This window comes from Alligator sinensis, unplaced genomic scaffold, assembly GCF_000455745.1.
Source record: "Alligator sinensis unplaced genomic scaffold, ASM45574v1 scaffold628_2, whole genome shotgun sequence".
Lineage (NCBI taxonomy): Eukaryota > Metazoa > Chordata > Crocodylia > Alligatoridae > Alligator > Alligator sinensis.
Genome location: NW_005841833.1, coordinates 2,793,736 through 2,817,492, shown reverse-complemented (window position 1 = coordinate 2,817,492; position 23,757 = coordinate 2,793,736). Strand labels below are relative to the sequence as shown.

The 23,757-nt window shown below is 51.1% G+C and overlaps 1 protein-coding gene across 5 annotated transcripts in view; it reads right to left on the bottom strand.

The window, feature by feature from the left end:
* The window catches only part of CORO1C (coronin 1C), a 68,063-nt gene that overhangs the window by 34,311 nt on the left and 9,995 nt on the right, over nt 1-23,757 (bottom strand). For 2 of the 5 annotated variants that reach the window (XM_025198604.1, XM_006015153.3), the window contains exon 2: nt 5,237-5,436. In XM_025198604.1, the coding sequence (XP_025054389.1) occupies nt 5,237-5,436 (200 nt within the window). Of the gene's footprint in view, nt 1-5,236; nt 5,437-6,533; nt 6,680-6,701; nt 7,423-23,757 lie in introns of those variants that run through there. The other 3 variants (XM_025198612.1, XM_025198618.1, XM_025198629.1) reach the window with 3 other exon arrangements.

Below are 23,757 nucleotides of genomic sequence, written 5' to 3'. Positions count from 1 at the left end.
AGGCAGAGCCCCAGCCACATGGCATCCTTGCAAACCAGCCCCCCCACCCGGGCAAGCTGCGGGGGTCTCCCAGCACTGGCTCCATACCCCTAGCGACTCATTTTATTTGGGAATATGGGTAAAGCCATACGCCGGTGCTTCTGTGGCACGGAGGCTGCCCCGCCGCCAGGCTGTCATTGCAAGGAAGCTGTCATTCGCTCTCCGTGCACACCCACCGTCCACGTTACACCTGTGCAAAGGACGGGGCTCATACCCCCGAGTGCGGGGAGGGGATGCAAAGGACCTGCACTGCAGTCCCAAAGCACGCGGCTTCCTACCCGGCCACACAGACGCTAGCAAGGAAGCCGCGGCTGGCACACAAGGGCCAGGGCAAAGCCCGTGCCTGCCCCATCTCTCGCGGAGAGCACCCGAGCCCCTTTCCGACCGAACCGAGCATGCCGGAGCAGTTCAAATCCACGTTCAGCCCAAAAAGCCAGCAGGCGGAGCGGACACCACAAGGATTTGACCTAAGGCACCTGGAGCAGGTGAATCATTATCGTCCCACTCTGAACCTTTTCAGGTGAGGTCCCAACTGCTGCAGACGGAGGCACACGTGCCAGAGACGTGGGTCCAACCTCACGAGGACGCGAGAGCCCATCCTGCAGCCGTCTGCCAGCAGGGGCAGCTAAAGGAACAGAGAACTAGTTTCTAAGGGCAAAATCCTTGCGTCTAGTCATAAGCAGAAAAGCTACAGGTGCTGCTGCTTGGATCTTCCATCCTTCCCACCCCCTACAGCCAAGACCAAATCAGCGTCTGCTCTTCCACCAGGGACGACTCATGCTCCCACTCATCCCCCAGCGCATGAGACTGGCTCTTCGGCTGAGGTACCGGCATCTAGGTTTGGCCCTGAATAAGCTCTACCCAAACCCAAATGGCTGGGAGAGAGGCGTTTTGCAGGCTCCTCTGCTCCCCGCCCCCAGAAGACTCAACAAATTTGAAATGGGCTTGCAAAGGTGCTTTTGTCAGAAGTCAGAGAGAGAAACACGTCCACGGGACCGAATTGGGAGAATATTCCACCCAGGTAGCTTGGCACAACCCTTAGAAAGGCAAAGAATAGCAGAAACATCTCTAAACACCTTGCTCAAACATAGCTGCACGCGTCTGGCTGCGAGTGTGTGGGTGAAGCTCTTCCGCAGGGGTTACGATGCCCATCTTCAGCCACATCCCTCCCCAGCCCAGCCTAGCCTCTCCCCTAGCGACACTCTTCCTCCACTTGCTCAGGTGTGCTGGCTGGCGTGCTTGTGCAGAGACCTCAGTCCTCGGCCCCTGCCTGGAAAAGCAAGGATCAAAGCCAGGCAGCAAGAGCCCTGTGCTGGTGGCAGCCAGCACAATCCAGATCCTGGAGAAGCTAGTGTAAACCGAAGCGATGCATGCAGGGGCAGCACTTCCAGGTGCTTTCCACGTGGTGCTGCCAGAGTGGAGCCCTCCCAGCCTGGCCGGGGTGAGTCAGCTTGGCATCAGCTTCCCGAGCTACCCTCTGCACACGGGGAGGTGTGGAGGCAGCTTTGCTCCAAACTAGTCAGAGCCCCAGAGGGAGAGGAGGGGCCGGAAACCTGCTCACTTCTGACTCAGAGAAAAACAGCGCCCGCTTGCAGCAGCTCGGCTCTTTCATGCAGCCTGTCAGGCGAGAGCAACCTACAGAAATGCTGGCGGCCGGGGGAGGAGACCCAAACCCCTTCCTTTCCTCTATGCCACTGCTAGAAAGATGCCTTGATAAAGCAAGGTCCTGCCCTCCCAGCTAACCACCCAGGCCTCAGCTCCAAACATGCTTTCGTCCTCCGCCCTGACCATTGTGCTAACGTCCACATTCGACTGTGGGGAACCACTCGAGTACAGCCAAATACTGACCCCACCACAGGGGGGAAAAAATCCTCCCTGACTAAACTCAGGAAATGCAAAGGGAAACTCAAATGTAGGGAACTCAGCTGTTTCCTTTCCAAATTATACAACCTAACCCTGCCCAAGAGTCAAGCAACATGAAAAGAACTGTGCAGCGGCCCGCATGCTCAGTGCTGAATTTGAACTGTTACAGTGCGATGACATTGAGAAAGGGGTGCTCTCGGCTGTCCCCGGCTGCTCCCTGGAATTGCACCAAGGGCTGCTTCCCGGTCCGATTCGTTAGAGCAGCGACATTTAAATTCATCCCGCTTGGAAGCGAACAGGACAGCTAGGATACGACTGCAAGGCTGCTGTGAACAGCTCCATGAAGCCCCCTGCTCAGCAGGCCACGGCACTCAGAAAAATGAGGCGTTAGGATGCGGAAAGAAGAAAAGAGAGGATAGCAGAACCAGCAAAGGGATGGAGCTGGCTAAAAGGGCAAATAGGGCTGCATACGTAGCCATCTGACATGCCAGGCTGCAGGAAGGTCGCTGGGGAGAGCTTCAACCATCCATCTCCAGGAGGGAATGACGGAGACCGAAGACACACCTGGGTGCATTAGTGGACAAGCAACGAGTGGACAAAGCTACTAACGCCAGGGAAAAGGATGCACCAGGGAGGTGTTTCTAGCAGACAGGCGAGCACGGATGCAAACACCCAAGGCGCCAGTGAGAGCTCCCCTGGAGCACCAGGCACAGGAAAAGCAAATTCAAGCTGGGACAGGAGCGGAGAAAGGGCTACAAGGACGACCTGGAGAGCGGAGTGCCAACTTCCGGAGAGGAGACAGCTTGTTTAGAGTAGCAGGACAAAGGCTGGAGGGGATAGGATTGCTCTCGAAGTGCATTAGGAGACGGGCTATCTGAGGCAAAGGGCGGCCCTGGCACATGAACAAACGTTTGGGCAGAAACTGGCCAGGAATAAATTTAGCTTGGAGACTCGAAGAGGGCTTCTTCCCAGGAGGGGAGAAGTTCTGGGACGTCCTGCCAGTCACAGCAGAGACAAGAAACCCAGCAAGGTTCAAGACACAGCTTGGGTTTTTTTTCATGAGAGGGATTCTACCATGTGCTGCCTGGGATAACGGGGAACGGGATTGCACGACCCAAGACATCAGTTCCAGCCCTGGGTACCAACGATGGACCCTCCACCTGGACACCCTGTGTGACTCCGGTGACCCTCTCCCCAGAGATGTGCCAAAGAGGTGGAGTCCCAGAAACAGGCAAAGAAAACTATGAGAAGCCAGGACTGACCCGAGAGAAGAGGCTGAAGACGGTGGAGCCATTAGATTAGAGGGAAGCAAATGGAGGGTCACAATAGAGACATAAATGCAAAACCCCCAAAAACCCAATGAAGATTGCAGCAGAGGTACAGAAGCACCCAGGTGTTACGGCATTCATAGTACAGAAACTGCAGAACGGCCCGTGAAACTGGACTAGAAGAGACCTCCTGAGACCCCTTCAAACCCTAATTATTTGTTTTTATAAAACTGGAAAGGCAAATGTGGCAAGTCCTACATGACACACAGCTCGCAGATGGAAGTCTCCACTTCCAGGCATTGCCGACCGTGCAGCACGGGATTGCCCAGGACTGTATGCACACACATGCACACCCTACACCGTTTTAATTGTTTTTGTTTTGTTTTTAGAAAGACTAAAAAACTCTCTTGCTTTGTGGTATAAGCCAACCACTAACTGCTGACATGGCCAGTCCCTCTGCAAGCACAGAAATACTTGCATCAGCCATTAGGTTCTGACAAGCGGCAGTAGCCAGACGGACCGCAGGACTTGAATCGGCTGCAGCCACCTCTATTGCTCTTTCAAATATCTGCCTGGAGCTAGAGTTACAATTTTAGAGAGATAACCCCCTGCTAACCTCTCCGCTCTCCCTCCCAGACGCGCTCGTGGAGACCAGGATATTCTCATTCTGTTCCAGGCCCTCAGATTCTCAGTCATCCAGGAACAACATATTCTCCTGTGAGATTATCATCTTAGCCTTCCTCCAAAATAGCAGAGTCTCTTTCTAAGAGAAACGAGCCACTGGAGCCAAACTATGTATTCAGGGCTTTTTTTCCCAACCCCCCCTCCTTTCTCTTTAAACAGATATCACATTATGGGATCGAGTTGTCTAAACTCCTTTCAAAGAGCTGTAATTGGTATTGTGAGACTTATCAACTGGCTGTGATAAAAAGTCAAGACATCAAAAGGGAAGATCTGAACGCTTTTTTTCCCCCACCTCTCAGGCAGGAGGAAAAAAAAAACCCAGAGATATTTTGTGAGCCTTTAAAGAGATGCCTGGGGAACAAACTTCAATTTGCTGCCTCTGAGACAAGCGTCATATGTTTCCATGCCATAATTGCAAAGATTGTTATGATGCCTCCCAGCTACAATCTCCCTTTGCGTTCCTGTGTCTGCCTTTCCTCTGGATGCAGACTAAGCCTTTCTATAGAAAGGGGCTGTATGACTTTATGGGGTTATATAAATAAGACGAATGCAAGGCCTAAGACAGGAACAAGTGGACTGTCTATGCAGGCAGTTATTACGATACCGCTGCCTCGTGCCTGGCTGAGGATTTCAAAGCATGCCTCCCCATCAGAGATGGGTAGGACAGCCTCACCTACCGCATGCCAGGCATGGAGAACAGACAGGCCCTGGTTGAGGAGCAGCAAGAGAGCCTGCACAGGCACTCTCACACGCTCCAAGGGAAAAGCAGGAGAGTTGCAAAAGGGTTGCAGGACATGCCTGCTCACACACGTTATTTTGGTGCTGTACCTGCACCGGTGAGACGGGGCCCACAGACCAACCCACTGCTCAGGGTAGGAGCATCCCTGACTAAACCATCTCACCTCAAGGGCCAGACTGGAGGCTGAAACTCTCCTGCCGGCAGTAGTAATGGGGCCTCCGGCAATCCTACGGCCTCCGCTCCCTCGGTATCAATTCTCATCCTTGCCACCCCACCGGAGCTAGTCAGATGCAGGCAGCCTGAACGGGACAAAGCACTCGGGGCCGGCAGGGTACCAGGGAATGGCTTAGAAAGCTAAAGCCTCCTAATGCAAAAAGACGGACCGCTGCTGTTGCAAACAGGGAGCAGTTCATTCTAATTAGGAGTTTTTTCCATGCAGAGCTGGTCCAAATTAGCGAAACGAGCCCTTCTCCTACTGCGTTCTATTTAAAGGCAGCATTGGAGCGACTCCAGAGGCATGCTCGACTCCACCTAGCATTTGCCACTCAAACCCAGCTGTGAAGCAGCAGGGGTTTCTCTAGCCCTGTCCCGTCCATAAACGAGGTTGAGATGACCCCAGCCGGGCCCTTCCCACCACACTTACCTTGTGCAGGGGCAGCACCAGGAAGGCTCCACCGCCGCTGGCTTCAACGATGATCGCCACGAACTTGGGGTTGACCGCACAGAAAGAGCTATCCCAGGTGACGCGGGAAACCCGGATGTCGTCGTAACACTGGTCATTTTTCACGGCTTGGCCAAACACGTGCCGAAATTTGCTTTGCCGTACCACTCGCCTCATGGTGTCTGAGGGGGAAAGAGCAAGAAGGTCAGAAGGACTAGGCCTGCGGGGTGCACGTGGACTGGTCTTTTCTTTCTACAAGCCATCCCTCTGGCTATCCTTGCTTCCACCCACGAACACCAGTCAAGCTCCACGCGCTGCAGGAGATGCAGCGGCTCTCGCTTATCCCTCCTCTCCTTACATATGTTCATGCTCTACCCGCTTATACTTCAAACCAGGCTAACTGCAGATGGCTTTAAAGCTCTATATAAGGCTTCAAATCCACACAGTCTTGTGTCCAGCACTACCGGATGCTTTCAAGCCATACCACGGTCCACACCAAAAGCCGCAAGACTTCTTTTCCGCAGACAACCTTCTCCCCCCTCCACCCATTGCCATCATGTCCATCTTAGTACCGCAAGGGCAGCACCCAGCTCAGCATGCCCTTCCAAGGAAAAAATGCCCACGTTTGAAAACAGCTTGCAGAGGGTAAAGAAATGGGGGAAACTGCCTGGTTTTTAGATTGAACTTATTCGGCTTTTAAGTCAGACAGGGTCCAGGAGCTGTTGCTCAACTGCGAGCTCTGAGAAAGCGGTGTTCCTGTGAAGTGGTTCTGCATGCTAGCTAGCTTCCCGTTCTCTAGTCGGCCTCCAAAATCTCATTAAAAATAATAAAATTAGCTTCCTAAGCAGGGAGGAGCAATGGAAACAAGCTACTGGCTCAAACTGTCTCTGAGTGCATCTGCATTGCTCCTCCTCTTGAGAAAATACTTTTTCAGCGGGACCTGGGTCCCGTGTCAGTCGACTTCAGAGGGACACGGAAAAATCCAGCTCCCCACCCCTCACTGGGAAGGCAAAGTTTCCAAGAACAGTTGGCTCTCAAGGGAAAAGGGCAACTGTCTTATTTCTCCGCATCTGCAGCTTCTGGACCCTTCACTGAAAACAGCAAAGGATTTCCCCCATTGTACATTTTCTCTATCACAGTTTGTGCTGTCATAGGGAAGGCAGGGCCTCCACGTAGTGTCTGAAGTGCCCCGTCTCTGCAACAACAGAAATTAAGGGTCCGGCCATAAGTTTGCCAGCCCATATGTTCCTAACTCAACAAAAAGGACAGGGAAATTCACCTTTCGAAAGGGAAGTGAAGGTCTGAAACGCTTTGCACACCCCACACAGGTTTAGTGTGTGCCAACATACGTGTGCACACAACCTCTCTGCAAGCAGAAAAGATGCAAGACTCGCTATCGTGCACCTGCGTGCAAACACACCTCCAGGTAGGTTTAAAAACGACCTACTTTGTCACGTCTGTGCACTAAATAGTTAAAGAGTCACGCGTCTGGAAGAAAGCTCCCATCAGAACTGGCCAAGCAGTCATGCAGTAGATATACCATTGGAAAAAAGGAAGGAAAAAAAAAGTCTGCTAAGTGTCTTGCAGCTTTACCAGTCAGTCAATTATATAATGAGACGCCTCCAATTTCCATGGAAAACAGGAAATATTCTCTACAGTGCATTTCTTTCCTGCACAATTCCAACACCCTTAGTGTTTCTGTTGAATGCCAAAGCACTAAAGACTATGAGCATAGCAGACCTGAGGCCAGCTTGCCCCTGGTTTTAAAATCTGCAGAGGATACGGACCATAACGTGGTGTTCAAAGGAGCCCGTAATGTTGGTATAAAAGCTGCAGGACAGAGCCCTGGACAGCAATGCTCGAAGTCAGGAAGGCAGCAGCCCCAGTTTCCCCCAGGCTGCTATATCAGAGGGGCCCAGTCGCTCCCGGGTTTCTATGCAAAGCCTGATAAGAAACGTGCCAACGAGGCTGGCGATGTCTGCAAGGTGGACATCTGTCCATCTCGGAGCAGAGCAGACCACCAACTGCTTCCGCGCAGGCCAAGCAGCTGTCGGATGGTAATGACTTCTAGCCACTGATGACCCGAACCGAGTTCACGCCAGTGACCTGGAGGTAAACGGCTCTCTATTTCAGTCCAAGTCTTTTCAGCCATCCGGTCTAGACAGTTGCTTTTAAAAAAAAAAAAAAAAAAAAATTCTCATTACTGTGATTTCAGCTTCCACCAAGATCATCGTGTAGCTGCCCAAATAGTTTGGCTTTCCCTCTCCCCGAAAGGACACGAGAGATGACCTGGCACACTGACAGCTCGCCTTCCCAGGGTCTTTTCTCTGTCCGAGCACAACCCACCTACCGCCTCCGCTGCAGTTTGCCTATTCTCGAGTCTCTGCTACTCAGCCAGAAATCCTAAGCGATTATTTAAAGCAATACAAAGGGCCTTACCTATGCACACAGAGGATTAGAGACGGACCGTTTCTGGCAGGAGCCTGCTACATTTCTCCAAATGAGTTAGCTGCTTTTAAGCTACAGAAGTGCCACAAATGGCGCTTTATTAAGAACTCCTGTAGCTTAAAAGAAAACAGCTGTAAGTCCGAACGCTAAATTTTGCAGGCAACTGGAAACCTAGGGCTGAAAAGTGCTATGAGAAAAAGCTAAGAATTAGCATCCTTAGGTGTTTCTTCTTGGGATTTACAAACTAAAAATTACTAACTGGAATTACTCCGGCTGAAAATTAATGCACAAAACATTTGTTACTGCACATAATTTAGAGCAAAGAGGAAGCTATTGCAAAATAAAAAAACCGACACACATTTGACATTACACCATCACAAGGCCAGTAGCAGCAACTTCTCTTCCACCCAGATTAGCATATTAACAGGAAAGCCTCAAGTCCCCCACAAACGCTGATAATTTCTCATGCTCGCAGTTTATTGCAGCAGTGTAAGTGGTTGAGCTAAACTCTGCGGAGCAGCCCCAAAGGAGCAATTCAAGTTTTATTTTTATAAATATATAATCGCACATGCACATGCACAGTCGCTTCTACCTGGTAGGCGGCTAGACTCATCTCTCGGGTGAAATACCACAACTACTCAACTACTTATTTAAGATGACCCTGCAATAATTAGATTTGAGACATGAAACATTATAATAATTTTGCAGGTCTAGAATGTAATTATTGGGTGGGGAGGGATGGGGGTCGTCTTAAATTTGAAGTCATCTTAGATTCGGGTAAATACAGTAATAGCTCCAGGTGGAAGTGCACCAGGACGTTGCTCTTACCCTTGGGAGAAATGCCCTGCAAAATTCAATTGCCGCGATTCAGAGGCATGTGCTAAATGCTTCGAGCATGTGGCTGCTTCGGGAGACCCCAGCTGCAATCCCAGCTTTGCCACCGACCGGCAGAGTGACCTCTGGCAAGTTACTTAGCCTCTCCGTCCCATATGCAAAGGACAGAAAACACACCGTCTCACCTGAGCAAGGGCAACAAAGAGGCTTGAGCTTCAGTTAAAACACATCGCAAAGAAGACGACCTGGCAATGCTATAATACAGAGCCTTATCCTGTCCCTGGGATTCTTTCTAACCGGCTGCTCTAAGGCTGACGAAGCCTCCTCCTCTCCATTGCCAAATCGCTTCCCAGCTAGCCAGGCCGCTAACAAACAACGTGCCCAAGAACGAAGCTAATCCACACGCTGGGCGAAGTCGGGGAGGGGTGTGCTCCGAAGGCGCCACGTGTTGCAATATCCACGCAGAACAGCAAGCACCCATGCTTGGCACTGCTCCTGCCTACCTGGCGACACACCTCCCGGGATCTCTGCAGGAATGAGTCAGAAGTGGCTCACGTACGGGGCGAGACGGGCGAGCGGGTCGGCGGTGCAAGGCAATACGTTTTCACAAGGACTTTGCAAGCCCATAATTGCCCCGCTCCCTGCCCCCTTCAACCTCGCTGCGTGCCAAAGCTTCAATCAAAGGCTTTAGCCAAGGTAAAGCCAGTTTTTAGCCTGTGCTCAGGTGGTCCCAACCCTGGACAGCCCCGGCTCCACATGCTGCGCGTGCAGTTCTGCAACGTGTCTGCTCGGAGCCTGGGAACGGAAACGTTATCGTTACAGCTCCGGCAGCAACCCCACTTCTCTCCACCTGCTCACTCCCAAAAAGCCTCCGTTCTCCAGCACGCTGGCCTGATACCCCCCCTGCTCTTCTCCCACCTGCTAAGAAATTCCCTTCTCCCCACGGTGAAAGGATGCCACCCAATCTCCTTCCTTTTTATCACAAGGAAGGGGTTTTAAAAAATTACCCATCGTTTCACCAGTGCAAAAGGACTCCAGGCTGCTGAATCCAATCTCTTCGTTCAGGAGCGTTCGGCTCAAACGCACACCTTTGCCGTGGTGCCCGCCTCCCCTTCCCTTCCCTCCCCCCACTTCACCCAAAATGCATCGTTCTCAACAGGAACCGTCTATGATGAACGCACGCTGAACAGTCTCGCGGAGCCCTCATTTCCATAGCAAAGGGAGTGATTCTTGGCTTTGGTTCACAGCCATTTTGATCTGGCTGCTTTCCAAAGAGGAGGAGAAAGCGCGCAGGCTCCAGGCAGGGAAAAGCAGCTGCTGTGGATCCTTGGGTGCACCAGAGAAAGTGAACAGGTGAAAAATTTAAAAACAAAGAGAGGGTTAAGCTTGATCCCAGAAAGAGCTCTCCACCCTGCTGCAAGCCCGGGAAGGCTGAGCGGGCAATTTGTTTCTCCATACCCCACAGCAGCAAAGCTTCCCTTCCCCCTGCGAGCGGAAAAGAAAAATGACAGCTGCAGTCTGAGCGCCCCTGGTTCTCTTACCAGGGTGATTTCGGCTGCAGAAAGAGAGGATGACCGGGAAAAGAAAAAGCCACAAGTTACACTCTCTGGCCAAAGGGATCCTTTTTCGCACCTCCGGGGCTGGTGCCTGAATAGCCCGATTCGGCCCTTTATCATATATGCAAAATGGAGCGGGACCTGGCTAATTCAAGCTAATGACGGGGGACCCCTGGTGAATGACTAATTTGGCGAATTCCTTAACGGGCGAGAGCGAGAAAGAGAGCATCGTGAAGATGCCCTTTGTTTCTCCGTTGGGCCAGAAACGGCTCCAACAGTCGGGCAACGCTCTCACTGGAGGAAAGATGCTGTAACGTGCTGCCCGAGAGCCACGGAGGTCTTCGCCGGAGGGGACTCGTTAGCAGCGCTGCGCCTGCGATCAAAGGAGCAGGAAGGGGAGATCGAGGTGTGCTCCTTCACTAGGGGATATCTGCCTCGAGAAAGTACAATTAAAGAGGGTTAAACACCATCATTCCCGGCTGCGGGGTTTGGGGGGCGGGTTAATTTTGCTTGAAAATTCAATGCAAAAAAGTACCACGTTGTAATATAGAGCATCTTGCAATGCACACCAGGATGGACAGCCTTCAGCTTTTTAAAGCTAACGCCCCCAAAGCAGCTCTCACGGCCGCGTGCAGGGGTCACGTAGACCCCTCGTGCTCCAAAATGAAGCCCGTTCTCCATCGGTGTGTCCCTGGGTTTGCCCCTTTTCCTGTTTATGAAGGACTTATCTGTCTAAAGAGCCCAACAGATGTATGCCTGCGGCTTGGAGGGTTTTCAGCCGGCTTTCTGCAAAAGGAAACGCATCCTGTGAGGGGAACACGGACAGGAAAACCCCCCACTAATGGCAAAATCCTGCTCAGCCCATGTGGACGCGGGCCCTTTGGAGAGAAAGGCGCACCAAACAAATGGCCGATTTAAAACACTGAGGCAAGCCAGAGGCCGGGAAAAAAAAAAGAAAATGCCGTTCAAAAGCCAACGGGAGAGAAGAGCGGAGTTGCAGGATCTCTTCTACAAGGCTGGTACTGCCGATGCAAAGGAGAGAAGGTGGGGTTTGGGGTTTTTCCTCCCCTCCTTCAGCAAAATGTTTTATGGATGAAACCTCCAGCGCTGGATCTTTGCCGAGTTAGACTTGGTCCTTCCTTACCACGGAAGAGGACAAGAAACGTGTGAAAATTAGGACGCAGCGAGACCATCGGATATAGTGTCAAGCAGGGCTGCTGGCACCGTCTGCTATTGAGGCTACCCAACGCTTCAAGCAATAAGATCCTGTGGTCCTGCTTATACCTGGGCGATTCTCAGTGGTTTGGGATGAAGTTTCCCATGCTGGGTGTCCCCATCAAGCGCGGGAAACAAGGGCTGGAGGACCAGTGGGGGAGAGGAGGCAGAGCTGATGAAGAGTCAGGGTGCAAAGGGCAAATGAGGACGCTGAGCTGGACCCGAGGAGTGGGGGGTTAGACTGGAAATGGGAAACGTAGGCAAGGGGCGACCGGGGGCCGCTGGGACAGGGATTAGATTGGACAAGGAGTTGGGATAGCGAGGGGAGCAGGCAGGGGACAAGAAGGAGACTGGGAATGGCTGGGCACAGAGAAGCGGCAGGATGGAGACCGGGTTGAGAGTCTGCCTGATGGGCTGGGATGAGGAGTGGGGAAGAGATGGGTCTGGGGTCAGCAGTAACTTGAAGGGGAGGGGGCAGAAAGGATAAAGTTTGGAGGTGGAGGGGAGAAACGTGGAGAGAAGGCTGTATCCTCTGGAGCCGGAAACGCAGTTCAAGCTCCTTGACTCTCACCAGTCCTCTACTGCCAACGAATACCAGCGATACCCACTGACACCCAATCAATCCATGCTAAGGGTGACAACCTACTACTGCCGTCAGTTCCTCCCTCAGCTCAATTAGCAAAGGACTGCAGGTTCCAGCCTCGATGCTAAGCCATGGGGACGTCACGCTGACATCGCATCCCGGGATGCAGGGGGGTTCTCGTGTGTGCAATTTCCTCCGGTAAAATTGGCAGAAGCCAAGAGCTCAACACCCCGAAAAAAAAATGCCAGGATCCAGGCAGCCCCCTCCAGAGCCTGCCTTCTGGGCAATCTCCAGTTGTATGATCCTGTGCTACTTTTTCTACAGCACCCTTGCCTCATTCAGAGCAGATGAATAGAAGCGCGGGTAATAAAGAGTCTGTCGCCTCATCTCATTTGTTACAGGGGCTGGGAAGTAGCTAGAGAGTGACACAAGAGCTGGAAAAGAGAGAAATGGCCTCAGAGCCTTGTACAATGGGACTCTACCCCATCCGCTGCCACAAGATCGTGATGCTGGAGGGTAAGTCCCTTCACTCAGGCTTTACGCAAGCAGGCTGCTCTCGGGGTGTTCCTCTTTTTTCTGAGGTCTAACAAGCAGAAGTGCTGAGCTGCAGCTGAGCTCAGGGAAAGCCTAGCAAAGTCCTTGCAAAGTCCTAAGACCAAGCGTGCACCAAAAATTAAGCACGCTGTGCTTCAGTGCGAAACACGAGCACTAACGCCTTTGTCAGACAGGGATGCCAGGCAGATGAATCCAGTGATATCAGGGATGCTCTCGGATCCTACAGCAATGCGCACCGTAGCAAAACTCACGAGGAAATGAATAATGCTGTCTTCAGCGTGGAGTTGGACCAGCAAGCAGCAAACACAGCCTAAAGCCACATGCTGAGCACTGAGGATAAGGGAAATGTTTAGGGTTTAAGGCAAGAAAAACTGCTGCAATCATCTAGGCTGACCTCCCCCTGTACAATCAGGCACAAGAACTGCACCCAGGGATTACAGCCAGTGCAATCCAGCCTGAGCACTGAGCAAGACGGGAGTCTGGGGGATGAACAAGCATGGTCGTATCGTGCCAGGGGCTGACAAAAGGTTGCTGCACCAACCTTAATGCTGGCACGTTCCCAGCTTTGGGGCTTGACATTGCAACCACATTAAGTCTTCTTTGGTGCGCAGCACAATATAGACATGTGCACACTTCTGTGCCTATGTGCATACATCCATACACATGCACTGGAGTTTTTAATCACAGAAACACTGACTGTAATGTGATGCCCAGTCACCCTTCTGCCCAGCTATTTAGCAGTGAGGACTTCCTGGAGGCGTTCTGGCAGCAGTGGGCCTTAACAGGGGTGTAAAGGATGCCAACAGCTTCGTGGGTCAGTTTGGGGAGGCGCAGAGTGGCAGACGAGGCTGGCGTAACTGAAGGAGAGGCAGGGACAGACCTCCTGTAGCTGAGCAGACATTGCACAATCCATCCCAAAGCAGCCAGCTCACTGCCCGCAGGAGGCTAAGGCCACTCGTTGCTCTCAAAGCAAGATGAGGCCTGCACTGGAAGACAGATGGGGAACGTTAGACCCTTAACGAGAACTATCAATCCCTGCGCTGAAAGCCAGTCAGAGAGATGGAGCAGCACTGCACCCTCATTAAGGGTCCGGAAGAGGAATGCACCTTCCCACCGCTGCATCCTTTAAGTGGCAGTGTGTTTTATCAAGGCTTGAGCTGCCTGGTGTTTCTTCAATATGAGCTTTCCCCTTGAACATGAGAGGAGGGGGACAAAAGGTAGCTAGCACTGCCTTCCAGCAGCAAACGGAGGGTGGGCCTGCTTTGGGACAGCCCTTCCCAAGCCGTTTGGCTGCAAAGCACCCGGGACATCCAGAGCGCACGCTCCCAGCTCCTCGGCTGGAAGGAGCTAAAGCAGTGCGAAGTGCTTTGCAAGCAGCATTAAACTTCACTGGACTCGGCTGCTCCTGTCTTGCAGATGGGGCAAAGGCTGGCAGTTCTGCGGTCTGTCCAAGCTCGCACAGGAAAAGCAGAAGCGGGAATAAAGGGGGAACAACCCAACACCCAATCCTGTGTTTCAAACACCACACTTTTTCCATGAGATACCCACAGCTGGGTTAGAAAGGCAGGCGCGCTCCAGGATAGAGGAATCCCACCCATCCACCCAGCGTTGGGTTTAATCTGCTTAGTACCACTCTGCTCCCTGCTCCCGTAGGCATCTGGGGAGCTGCGGATGCAGAAAGCGCCGCACAGTATTGCTTAATTCTCATACGTACGGTAGCAGGGCCTGGGTGGTTTCCTTAGAGACCGCTCGAGGTATGCTGCACTGAAGCAGAGATCTCGAGCGCTGCTGCGAACAGGCCTTTGCTACCGCACGCTGGGTGTTTCTGCTGGAGGGTTTCTGGCTGTGCAATTAATTTCCTTGGGAGAGCCTGTGGTTAGCGGCATTACAGAGCCTACACCTTGCTGACATAACGCTGGCCCTCGGCAGGCCATTTCTATCGAGGGCTATTTAAGATCGTTACCCAGAAAAGACAGCATTGTCCGGCCGCATTCAATCTGTGTCATTTGCCTACTGCCATAGCAATGAATGCACAGAAAGCCATTAAATACGGCGGGCTGGAGGACACGGACAGAGCCTGGAGCTGGAAGGCAAAGAGCAAAGACCTGCGATCATTCTGCAAAATCCTTAACCTTGCATTCAAAATGGCCAAAATATGCAACCGGAAGCAGGTACCCATTTCCTCGTTGCAGCTCAGCGGGAGATTACACCACCACAAATAAGCCCTCCCCCAGCAAAGCGTTTGGCGACTTTGTCGGTAACGAAAGAGAAATAGCTCCTGTTTGGGTACGCAGCCTCAAATGTGAAGGGATGCCGTCAGGTCGTATCTGGATCAAAATGCAAGTGCTAACACGCAGACGCACAGAAATAAGATCGATAACAATGTTCCTAGTTTTTTTAATCAATTCTAAAAAGGCCAGTCCTTTACACGGCACCTGGAAGTGATTTAGGAGCTTACACCCACACCAACTCCCCGATGGGAGAAGGGGGAAGGAGTGGGAGAACGCATGTCTCTGCTTTATCCCAGGCCTTTCTTGAACCCATGCCAAACTGCCAATTCCCCAAAATCTTATCTTTTTTTCCCCATCTGGTTTTTGCCCGTTTCTCCCATTTTGCAGCAAAGCCTGTTTAAATACACCACCACCCAGCTTTTGACTCACCATTTGACCCAGGAGACCCTGACACTGAAATGACCAAACAAACGAGAAAAATCGACCTCCCGCCACCATCCCTGATGTAAACAGCAAATTAACTGGAAAGCAAAGTGGATTTTTTTAAGGCTGTTTTTTTCCATTTCAATAATATTGAGTGCTTGTCTTACAGAAGGGAAGGAAAACCTGCATTTTTTACCGGGATTTTTAATCCAACGGCATCATATTCAGCTGAATGCAAGCATTCGCGAAGAAAGCAAACCCATAAAACAGTGGCTCTCAATCTTTGTAGGCTCAAGGCACCCCTTGAAAACGCCAGCTCTTAGATTTCACTCACTTTGGACTACAGAAAAATAATGCAGCAATTCTTCTGATGCAAGGACTTGGAAAGAGCTCGATGGGTCAGAAGGTTTTTGACACTATGGAAACCTACCCATGATTCACGAGAGAGAGACACTCAGAGGTGCTGGAAAGCTTAACAGAGCGAATATTGCATGACGCCCTTACAAGGATCTCGGGCACCCTGGCTGAGAATCACCGCCCAAGTTTTCCACCTGTTCCCCTGCATGGGACTTAACAGCTCAACCTTGGCCTTTTTTGAATGGGGTAAAGGAACCAGGCGATTCCCTGTCTGCATTGCATACCCTCTCTCATTCCCAGCAACAGAGCAAAATTCCTCCGGTCCACCGTCCGTCTGAGCTCCAGCGAGACTTTGCCCGAGAGCCACGGGAGACGCCACCTGCGCTCCAAGGCAATGAATCATCACGTCTGCAGCCACAGCAGTGCCTGCCAACGCAGGGGCAAGCCACGGAGGTCTGGGCTGGAGTCTGACCCCATCTTTCGAGGTCAGGAAAGCGCTGGACAGGTGTGCGCTACAGTTCTGCAATCCTGCCCCAGGACTGTAATTAAGAGAGGTATGCAGATAACATGCTTTCTCCCTGCAGCTGACCTCATTTTTCTTTTTTTTCTTTTTTTTAATCAGTGCACCCAAGCTAACAAGGAAGTATCCATCTGCTACTCTACTTGCTAGCTTTCCTTGCTCGTGGGAACATTACAAGCAAGCATCTTCTCGGTTTTTTTGGAATGAACACAGCACACGCTACTTGTCCTACCCGGAAAATAAAAAAAGCCCTGTTAGGAGGAGCTCAGTGCTCACCTTGGGGTCCCACAACATCCCTAGAGAGACCGCCACATGCAGGACTCCTCATCCTGCACGTGCTTAATGAAGGGGCAAATTAATAGCACCTGCATGAAGGGGTGAGTATAAACCAGGGGTGGGAAAAATGTGGCCTGCAGGCTGGATGCAGCCCACCAGTCCAGTCTATCCGGCCCGCGGGGCCCCTAAAAAATGTAGAAAATTAATATTGATCTGCCCCTGGCTGCCTGTCATGCGGCCCTCAATGGCTTGCCAAAACTCAGTAAGCGGCCCTCCGTCCAAAATAATTGCCCGCCCCTGGTATAAACTCATCAGCTTCAGGGTGCTCTTGGAAGTGGTCCTCTGCACCCAGAAGCACGCGCTCAAATTACTCCAGTGCCAGCTGCGAGCAGAAAGCAAAGGAGGACTTGATGCGTTGCTCTGTCTCCTTCCCAAGATGCAAAAAGGCCTTGGCATCTTCAGAACAACACACCGATTTCCACAGAAGGAGTCCAGCTGACCACAAAGATCCCACAGGGATCAATCTTACCGGTGCACTAAACGTCACCATCAGGCCGTCAAGAGGTGACTCCACTATTAGCCCAAGTGTGTAGGGACAGAGGTACGAAGCTAACAGATCCAGGAACGACCTGGAGATGCAAAGAGACCGCGCAAAGAGGGAATCAGGCTGAGCAAGAGGACAGCACAGATGGTCCTAGAAGCGGTCAGGCAGACTCCTAACATGCCGAGTACTGGTCCTTAACTCCAATACTCGGTAAATTGGAAACTGCTTTGCGGAGCTTAGCTCCCCTCCCGTCTGCTGAAGCCCAAACAAGAGGCGAAGCAGAAGCTAACTGCATTTGGAAGGAAGAAAACGAATCAAGGAGTCACTGCCCCGTTCAAGATGATCACTTTGCTCCGAACAGCCCTGGACAGCAGGAAGAAGGCTCAAAATTTGACCGTGCAAACATTGCATAAGCGAGTGACTCAGTATTTTTAAACTGTACCGCTGGATAAGGCGGCTGCAAAATGAACCTCAGCTCTCACAGCTGGAGCTGGCGCACGCCCTGCCAGATTTCCACTTGCTGTCCTGCCAGCTCTGCTGGCCAGGCAGCCTGTAATTCAGAGGAACATCCCTCGTTCTGTCCTGTTACCGCAATATGCAATTTGAAGCGAGGAGAAGAGGGGGGTGGAGAAAAGCTAATACTAAACTGCAGATACTTCCATCCGCTGACTTGATTTCAAGCCCGTCTTGTGGTACCAATTAGAGCTCCTCCGACATCTGTTGAACAAAAGCTTTCAAGTTCAAAACATGCCCCTCTGCCTTTCAGATGTTCCCAGTCTTCAGCCTTTCCTCCCTCAAATCCTTGCACCAAGCACCCAAAGAATAGGACCCCGGACACGTACTCCTGCTACTGCCCCATTAACCCAAGACGCCAGCCTCACGATCCAAAGGGCGAGGGGCACAAAAAACATCCTGGCCACTCGACAGACCTGTGGCTATGTGCATTTAGCAAGGAGCCTTTATGAACCACCGACCTGACAACCCAACAACGAGCTATTCTCTCAAGCAACGCGAAGAGGGCATTCGAAAGTGCATGCAGCAGGCTCGGTGGTCACAAGTCTGCCATCATCCCGACCGCGGTTTGCAGCAGCGAGTACCCTGCGCTGGGTACGGACATACCGGGGAAGGGATGGGTGGCAAGCTGTTTTCAGTGAGAGACCCTCAGATTTGACGTGTGCTTCCCTCCCGGCCGAGACCCAATGATGATCCTCAAGGCCTGCTTTCTGCTGGCCAGCCTGGCCGGTGTGAAAGACCCGGTCTCTGAACCCATTATCATTCTGTTCGGCTTCCTGGATCAGTCCAGCTCCTGAACACAGCATTGCAGCTATTACGTGCACGATTGTAGCACTGAGCGACCCTACTGCAAGTCCAAGGCATCAATGTGCATGGTACTGTGCAGACAGAATAAAAAGAGCGAGACCCTGCCCCCAAAGCAACCACGCAGAGCAAGGTGTACCTACCGCGCATGCCCACATGCACATTTTCTGCATACTGATAAACAAAAGGCCAAATAAAGCCAGGTGAGGCTAGCCATCCTTCCAAGCATGGCACTGTAGGCCGTAATGGAGGGCCGTACAATGGACCGTCACTGTGCCTTCCTGAAGGAGCACTTAGCAAAGAGCTGGGCCCGGGGAGGTCCAGGGCACTGCAGGTCAGCGAAGCTGAAAGCAGCGGGCAAGGTGCCTGCATTCAGGCTTTACTAATGCCGTAGAATATATCTAAAAATACCTCTAGCCATTAAAGCTAGCCTGAGCCGGCTCTGGGTCCATGCCCACCCCCACCCCTCACTAAGCAAATCCAGCCGGTCTAAAACCAAAAATCCTCTCTAGCCAGAAAACCACGGTTGCATCTTGGCTTGCAAACCCAGGGCCACTCTCTTTTGATGCCAGAGAGTTGATCTATTTGCACGGCTGCATATCGCGGGGAAATAAATGACCTTCCAGAGCATCTTAAATGCCTGCCTATTAAGTTATTAACTCTTAATACACAGGAGGACGTGTCCCGATGCCATGGCGATCGGAGCAAGAGGAACAAAATCGCTTGATATGGGAGCGGAAACTCCTGCTCAGAGCTAGGACCTGACAAGCAGGACTCCCACTTTCTCTTCTCAGCCCTTCAGGTTTCCAAGCTGGAAGCAGAGGATCCCTCCGCTTTGCTGGCACGCGGCAAGATGCAGCTATGCACGTAACAGGCAGCAGCAGCATAAGAGCGCAGGCCAAAAATGCCATCTCAAGCACCGAGGACTGACTCGACTGATGTAATACACGTGACGCCAAATTGAAACAGGCTGGGTTTGGGGCATTTAAAACAAAGGAAGACGAATCTGGACGGTTTCTGGAGGAAATCTCCATTATTCGGCTGCGGACTCCATGCCCGATTTCTTTGTTGATGACAAGTTCCCCGTGTCATCGTCTGCACAGACTGCCAGTCTGCCTCAGCTCCCCGGGGACGGGACGCTCTCTGTGCTTTGAACCGGCTATCGCCTGCTAATCTCCGGCGGTATTAATTACAGCCGCTCTAATCTGTGTAGTTTATCAGCGCTGGGGTTGTCTGCCCCGCGTCCGAGTCCCAAGTTGGCAATGTTTTAAGATGTCAAGCTTTCGACCAGCTCTGAACCACGGCATTTCAAGCTCCCACCTTTGTACGTCCCAACGTGCCGAGAAGGAATACAAGCACGTGGCTCTCTGGAAGGGGTCGCAGAAATGGGCCGGGGGTTAAAGAGTGGAAAAGGTAGAGCGAGCGGCTGCTTCTGTAAATACAAGTGACTTGAAGTCTAATTTCAACAGGCTTACTGCCCTACTGATTGCACAACTAGCGATTCCTAGACTAAAAAGGGGAAATAAGCATGGCAGCTTTCACAATGAGCTTGGTCAAGAGTATCTGAAAAGCAGTGGTGGGGTCAAATGACTGCATTAATGCTGGATTAAAAACTCCTTGTGCAGTTGGTGGAACAGATGTGAAACCCTAGGGAAGAGCCAGGAGCTGTTTGGAGGGGAATTTGCATCAATTTTCAGATGGCCAGATGCACAGGCGGGACATGGAGACCACCTTCAAGAAGCCCGATGTTCAAGGCACCGCTGTTTCAGACTCTAACATGACCCCACAAAAGCCAGACTCCAAAGGAGGGCTGCCAACTCCATCCTTCACGCACCCGATTATATCACACTCCCCTGGTTTTCAGCCACTTAAGACGGGTCTTGCCATCCTTTTAATTTCATTTCCATTGCTTTTTAAATTGAATTATCGAAGGCGAAAGCAAGAAAAACAGCTCATTAAAATGGATTCAGACAGCCCCAGGTCCGGGTCAAACTGAATTGCTGTAATTTTGCTCTGACCAGCTTGTGTCTCTCCCCACAGGCCTCCTCGCCTCCATCAACCCATTGCAAAGATAACATGCACATTTCTAATGCAGGGTTTGGTTTGGTCGAGACAAGCAAGATTTGATGTTCTTGGGCTGAATTTTCATTTCCATTTTGGAACGATCCAACAAGTGCAACAAACGGGATTTCCCCCCTTTCCTTCCCCCATCGTGCTCCATCTTGGAGCACGACGAACTGAGAAAACTGTAGAGAAATTCTTATCTCCTTAGTGACGCTTTCTTTTTTCTTTTTTAAAGGGACATCTGAATCTTACTAACACACTTGGGCTCTCTTGCTTTTGATGCTATAAAAAGGTTGCCAAAAGCCTACATGTTCTATTTTTATAAACAGATTTAAAAAAAAAATTGGGTTCCTTTTGCTTTTAATGTAAGAAATTCAGGTTGGGCTACCCTAGAAGATAGCAAGGATGACCGAGGGACTAGCGACATCCCAGCAGTTGAGAAAAACTGGGTTAACCGAGGGGAACAAGGGACTTATAGCTATTGCTATATGTTGAGAGGCCCTCCAACCTTTAATGGCAAGGACTGATTCGCATTTTGGATAAATGGTGTTAAATATAAAGCTCAATATCTCAGCTCAGGTAGGAGACTCACCATACGTATGTTTGGTCACATACAGAACGCCCTCCAGAAAAAAACCCAGGAGGGACATTTAAAGTTATGGGGAAGGCACTGCAAAATTCCCAGGTCTTCTTTGCAAATAATAAAAGACGTGGAGGGAAGGGAGCAAAAAGCTGCATGTTTCTGGGCTCCTTTTAAACCACACGGCCCTTCAGCAACAGGCATCACCTGAGGCTCTCGAGCACCACAGGCGTCTCAAGAACGGCTGTTCACACTTACAGGGGCCTACAAACCTGTGAAAACGTCGCACCCGAGAAATGGCTCCCGTCTCTAAAGTGCCTGCTGGCTCCTCTCATAAGAAATGGCTACCTGAGCTCAGAAGCAACCCAGAGCCGTAGAGACACCTCGCACGGGGAAAGCGGCAAAAGAAAGGTTAGTCATTTCAACAGGCGTGTCAAGGTGGCCGTGCGGCTTTCTCTTCTCGCACGCACGCATCGCCTCTACGTGCGCATTGAGCCGTCTGCCTCGCTTGCAAACCGTACGTGTATTTTTGCAGTTAAAAGCAACACCCTTGATCTACCGCAAAACAGAAGTGGTGGTGCTCTGAAGAGGAAGCGCGGCTCGGCAGAGCTTCTCGCTTCGGGTCAGGATTGACTGGCGACCCAGAGCAAGAGAGATCAGAAAACCCGGCTGTCTGACATCTGTTCACTGGCCCCTGTGGGACGAGCTGAACGGTCCAAGCGCCCGTACAACCGGACAGCTACGGACCTCTCCCACCCGAGCGCGCCCCTTTCTCGGCGCGTTCCTCAAGAGCAGGGACGCAGCCCCGTGCAACACAGGGGACATGTCAGCACGGCACTTCTGACCTGCCACTGCCGCACCTGCGGGGGGGATAATCGTGGTGCAATCTAACACCCTTCCCGGCCATTAACCCCGCTTGTTCAAGTGGAGCAATGCGCACACTGAACAATCACGATTGTTTTTTTCAATCCAAATTGTTGCATTAAAAGTTTGCCCACAAGAAATGAATGAAACCCATCCAAAGCAAGGGAAGGAAACCACTAGCTGATCCTTCACGACAATGGTGCATTTAACACATCCCAATAGCCACTTTTCAAAACCAAGCAACCCGGGTGATGTCCTTTCAATCCAGCCTATCTGTTACCCCAGTCCTATTATCCAGGATGAATCCCAAGGACTCTGCCTACCCTCCCCTGTCTTTAAAGGGAGTTCCTCAGTCTGAGAAATCATAGAAATGCCCGTCTGTATTGCACCAGCCTAACGCCGCCGACTCTGTGATGTGGATTTAAGCAGCTTCTAATCAGACCGACTCAAGAGCCAGGAGCCACAATGCAAATTGGCTGGAGGGGGTCATTATTTTTTTTCCAGGGGTAGTATGTGAGAACGTGGTAGACAAAAAAAAAAAAAAAATCTCATTTATACACACTTCAAAGATTTTCAACTAGGGCATTTCTAATCCTCAAGTGACTTGCTGTTCCAATAGATCCTTAAAGATGTGGCATAATCTAAATATTAAAAACAACCTTCTTTTCAAGAAGTCAGCAGACTGTTTGTGCGGGTGTGTGAACACGCTCTCGGCCCTTGGGAGTGGTGCACTGATGACCTCATCAAGCAGAAACCTAAGGCCAGGAAGTGTTTTGCTCGTGTCTTCGACAGAGGAAGCCGGCACCCAAACTCGCTTTATGCCACCAAGGCGGCAGCGAAATAAAAGCCAGCCTCCTCCTCGCTCCTGCAATCGCAATGCACTGCCCTGCTTCACCGAGCCGGCTTATGAAGTAGCCGTTAAAATCTTTACATTAACTTTAACACGTATGTAATACACGATTATTAAGTGTTATTTCCTTTGCGCTCTTCTCGGCGGTATCGCGAAGGAAAGCTGATATTTTCCCCTTCCAAACACTCCATTTCATTGCCATTACGCTGAATCTCTGCCTTGCGTTTGGAAGGAATCCCAGAAGTGACAGATGCAATAAGCACGAAGATTTAACTTGAAAAATCCAATGATGTTTGAAAAGGCAGCTCACTAGAAGACAGTAATGCCAGCCCAGGACATAAAAAAGAAGAGGAAGGCACAAATGCTGATTAAAGCAATCTGCGCGCCGGGCTGCAAATGACCATTACAAAATTGACCGTCCTGAAAAGCGATATTAAAAACAAACACAAAGCACATGTCCCAGAGGGCTCTCCGAGGGTGCCGGGTCTTACGGCAGCTCCTGGAAATACTCAAAACGCCACGAAAACAAACAGGGCTTCAGCGCTGCCACAACCCCATTTGATCTTGTGCCTCTGTGTACACAACCTTTGGCAAACACGGCTATATACAAAAATATATCAGCTAGTGCATGGCAACCTGCCTTCCTGGGCGTGCGAAAATGATTTAAATGCTTCCAGTTGAAAAACACACCTCTTCCACCCTGCAAGGCCTCTGCTGTTTTCTCCATCCCTGTTCCATACAGACACACACTCATCAGGGCAGGCGCCGTGTCAGTTCACGCAGCTCTCCCCCAACCTCCGATGCATGTAACACAGCTCCTACACTCATTTCCCACCCCCGATAAGCACAGGAAATAGAGGTTAATGTCAAACACATCAGACGCATCCCACCCCAAGGTTAAGCAAGGCCCGATACGAGTAAAGACGTTCCTTCAACTTGCTAATGTGGTCAGGCCCGGACACGGGGAACACTTGCACACACCACTTTTTGCTGCACGAACAAGTCCATATATGCACTCATGACAGTCACGTCGGCCTTCACCGAGACTTTATATTATTCAAACTGAGAAAGAAAAAAAACCCGTATCGCCAATGCTGATCGCTTATCTGGAAACATAAAACAGCGCACAGTTTCACGTCTGTTTCCAGGCAGCATCGAGTCTGGCAGCTCCTCGTGCCCTGCCACAATGCTACATTTTCTGGGTTGAGGCCACGCAGTGTGAATTGCTTGTTTGTTTTGGGAGTTGAATTGATTGGAAACTTCTCTATCAAGCTTCAGTTTTATAA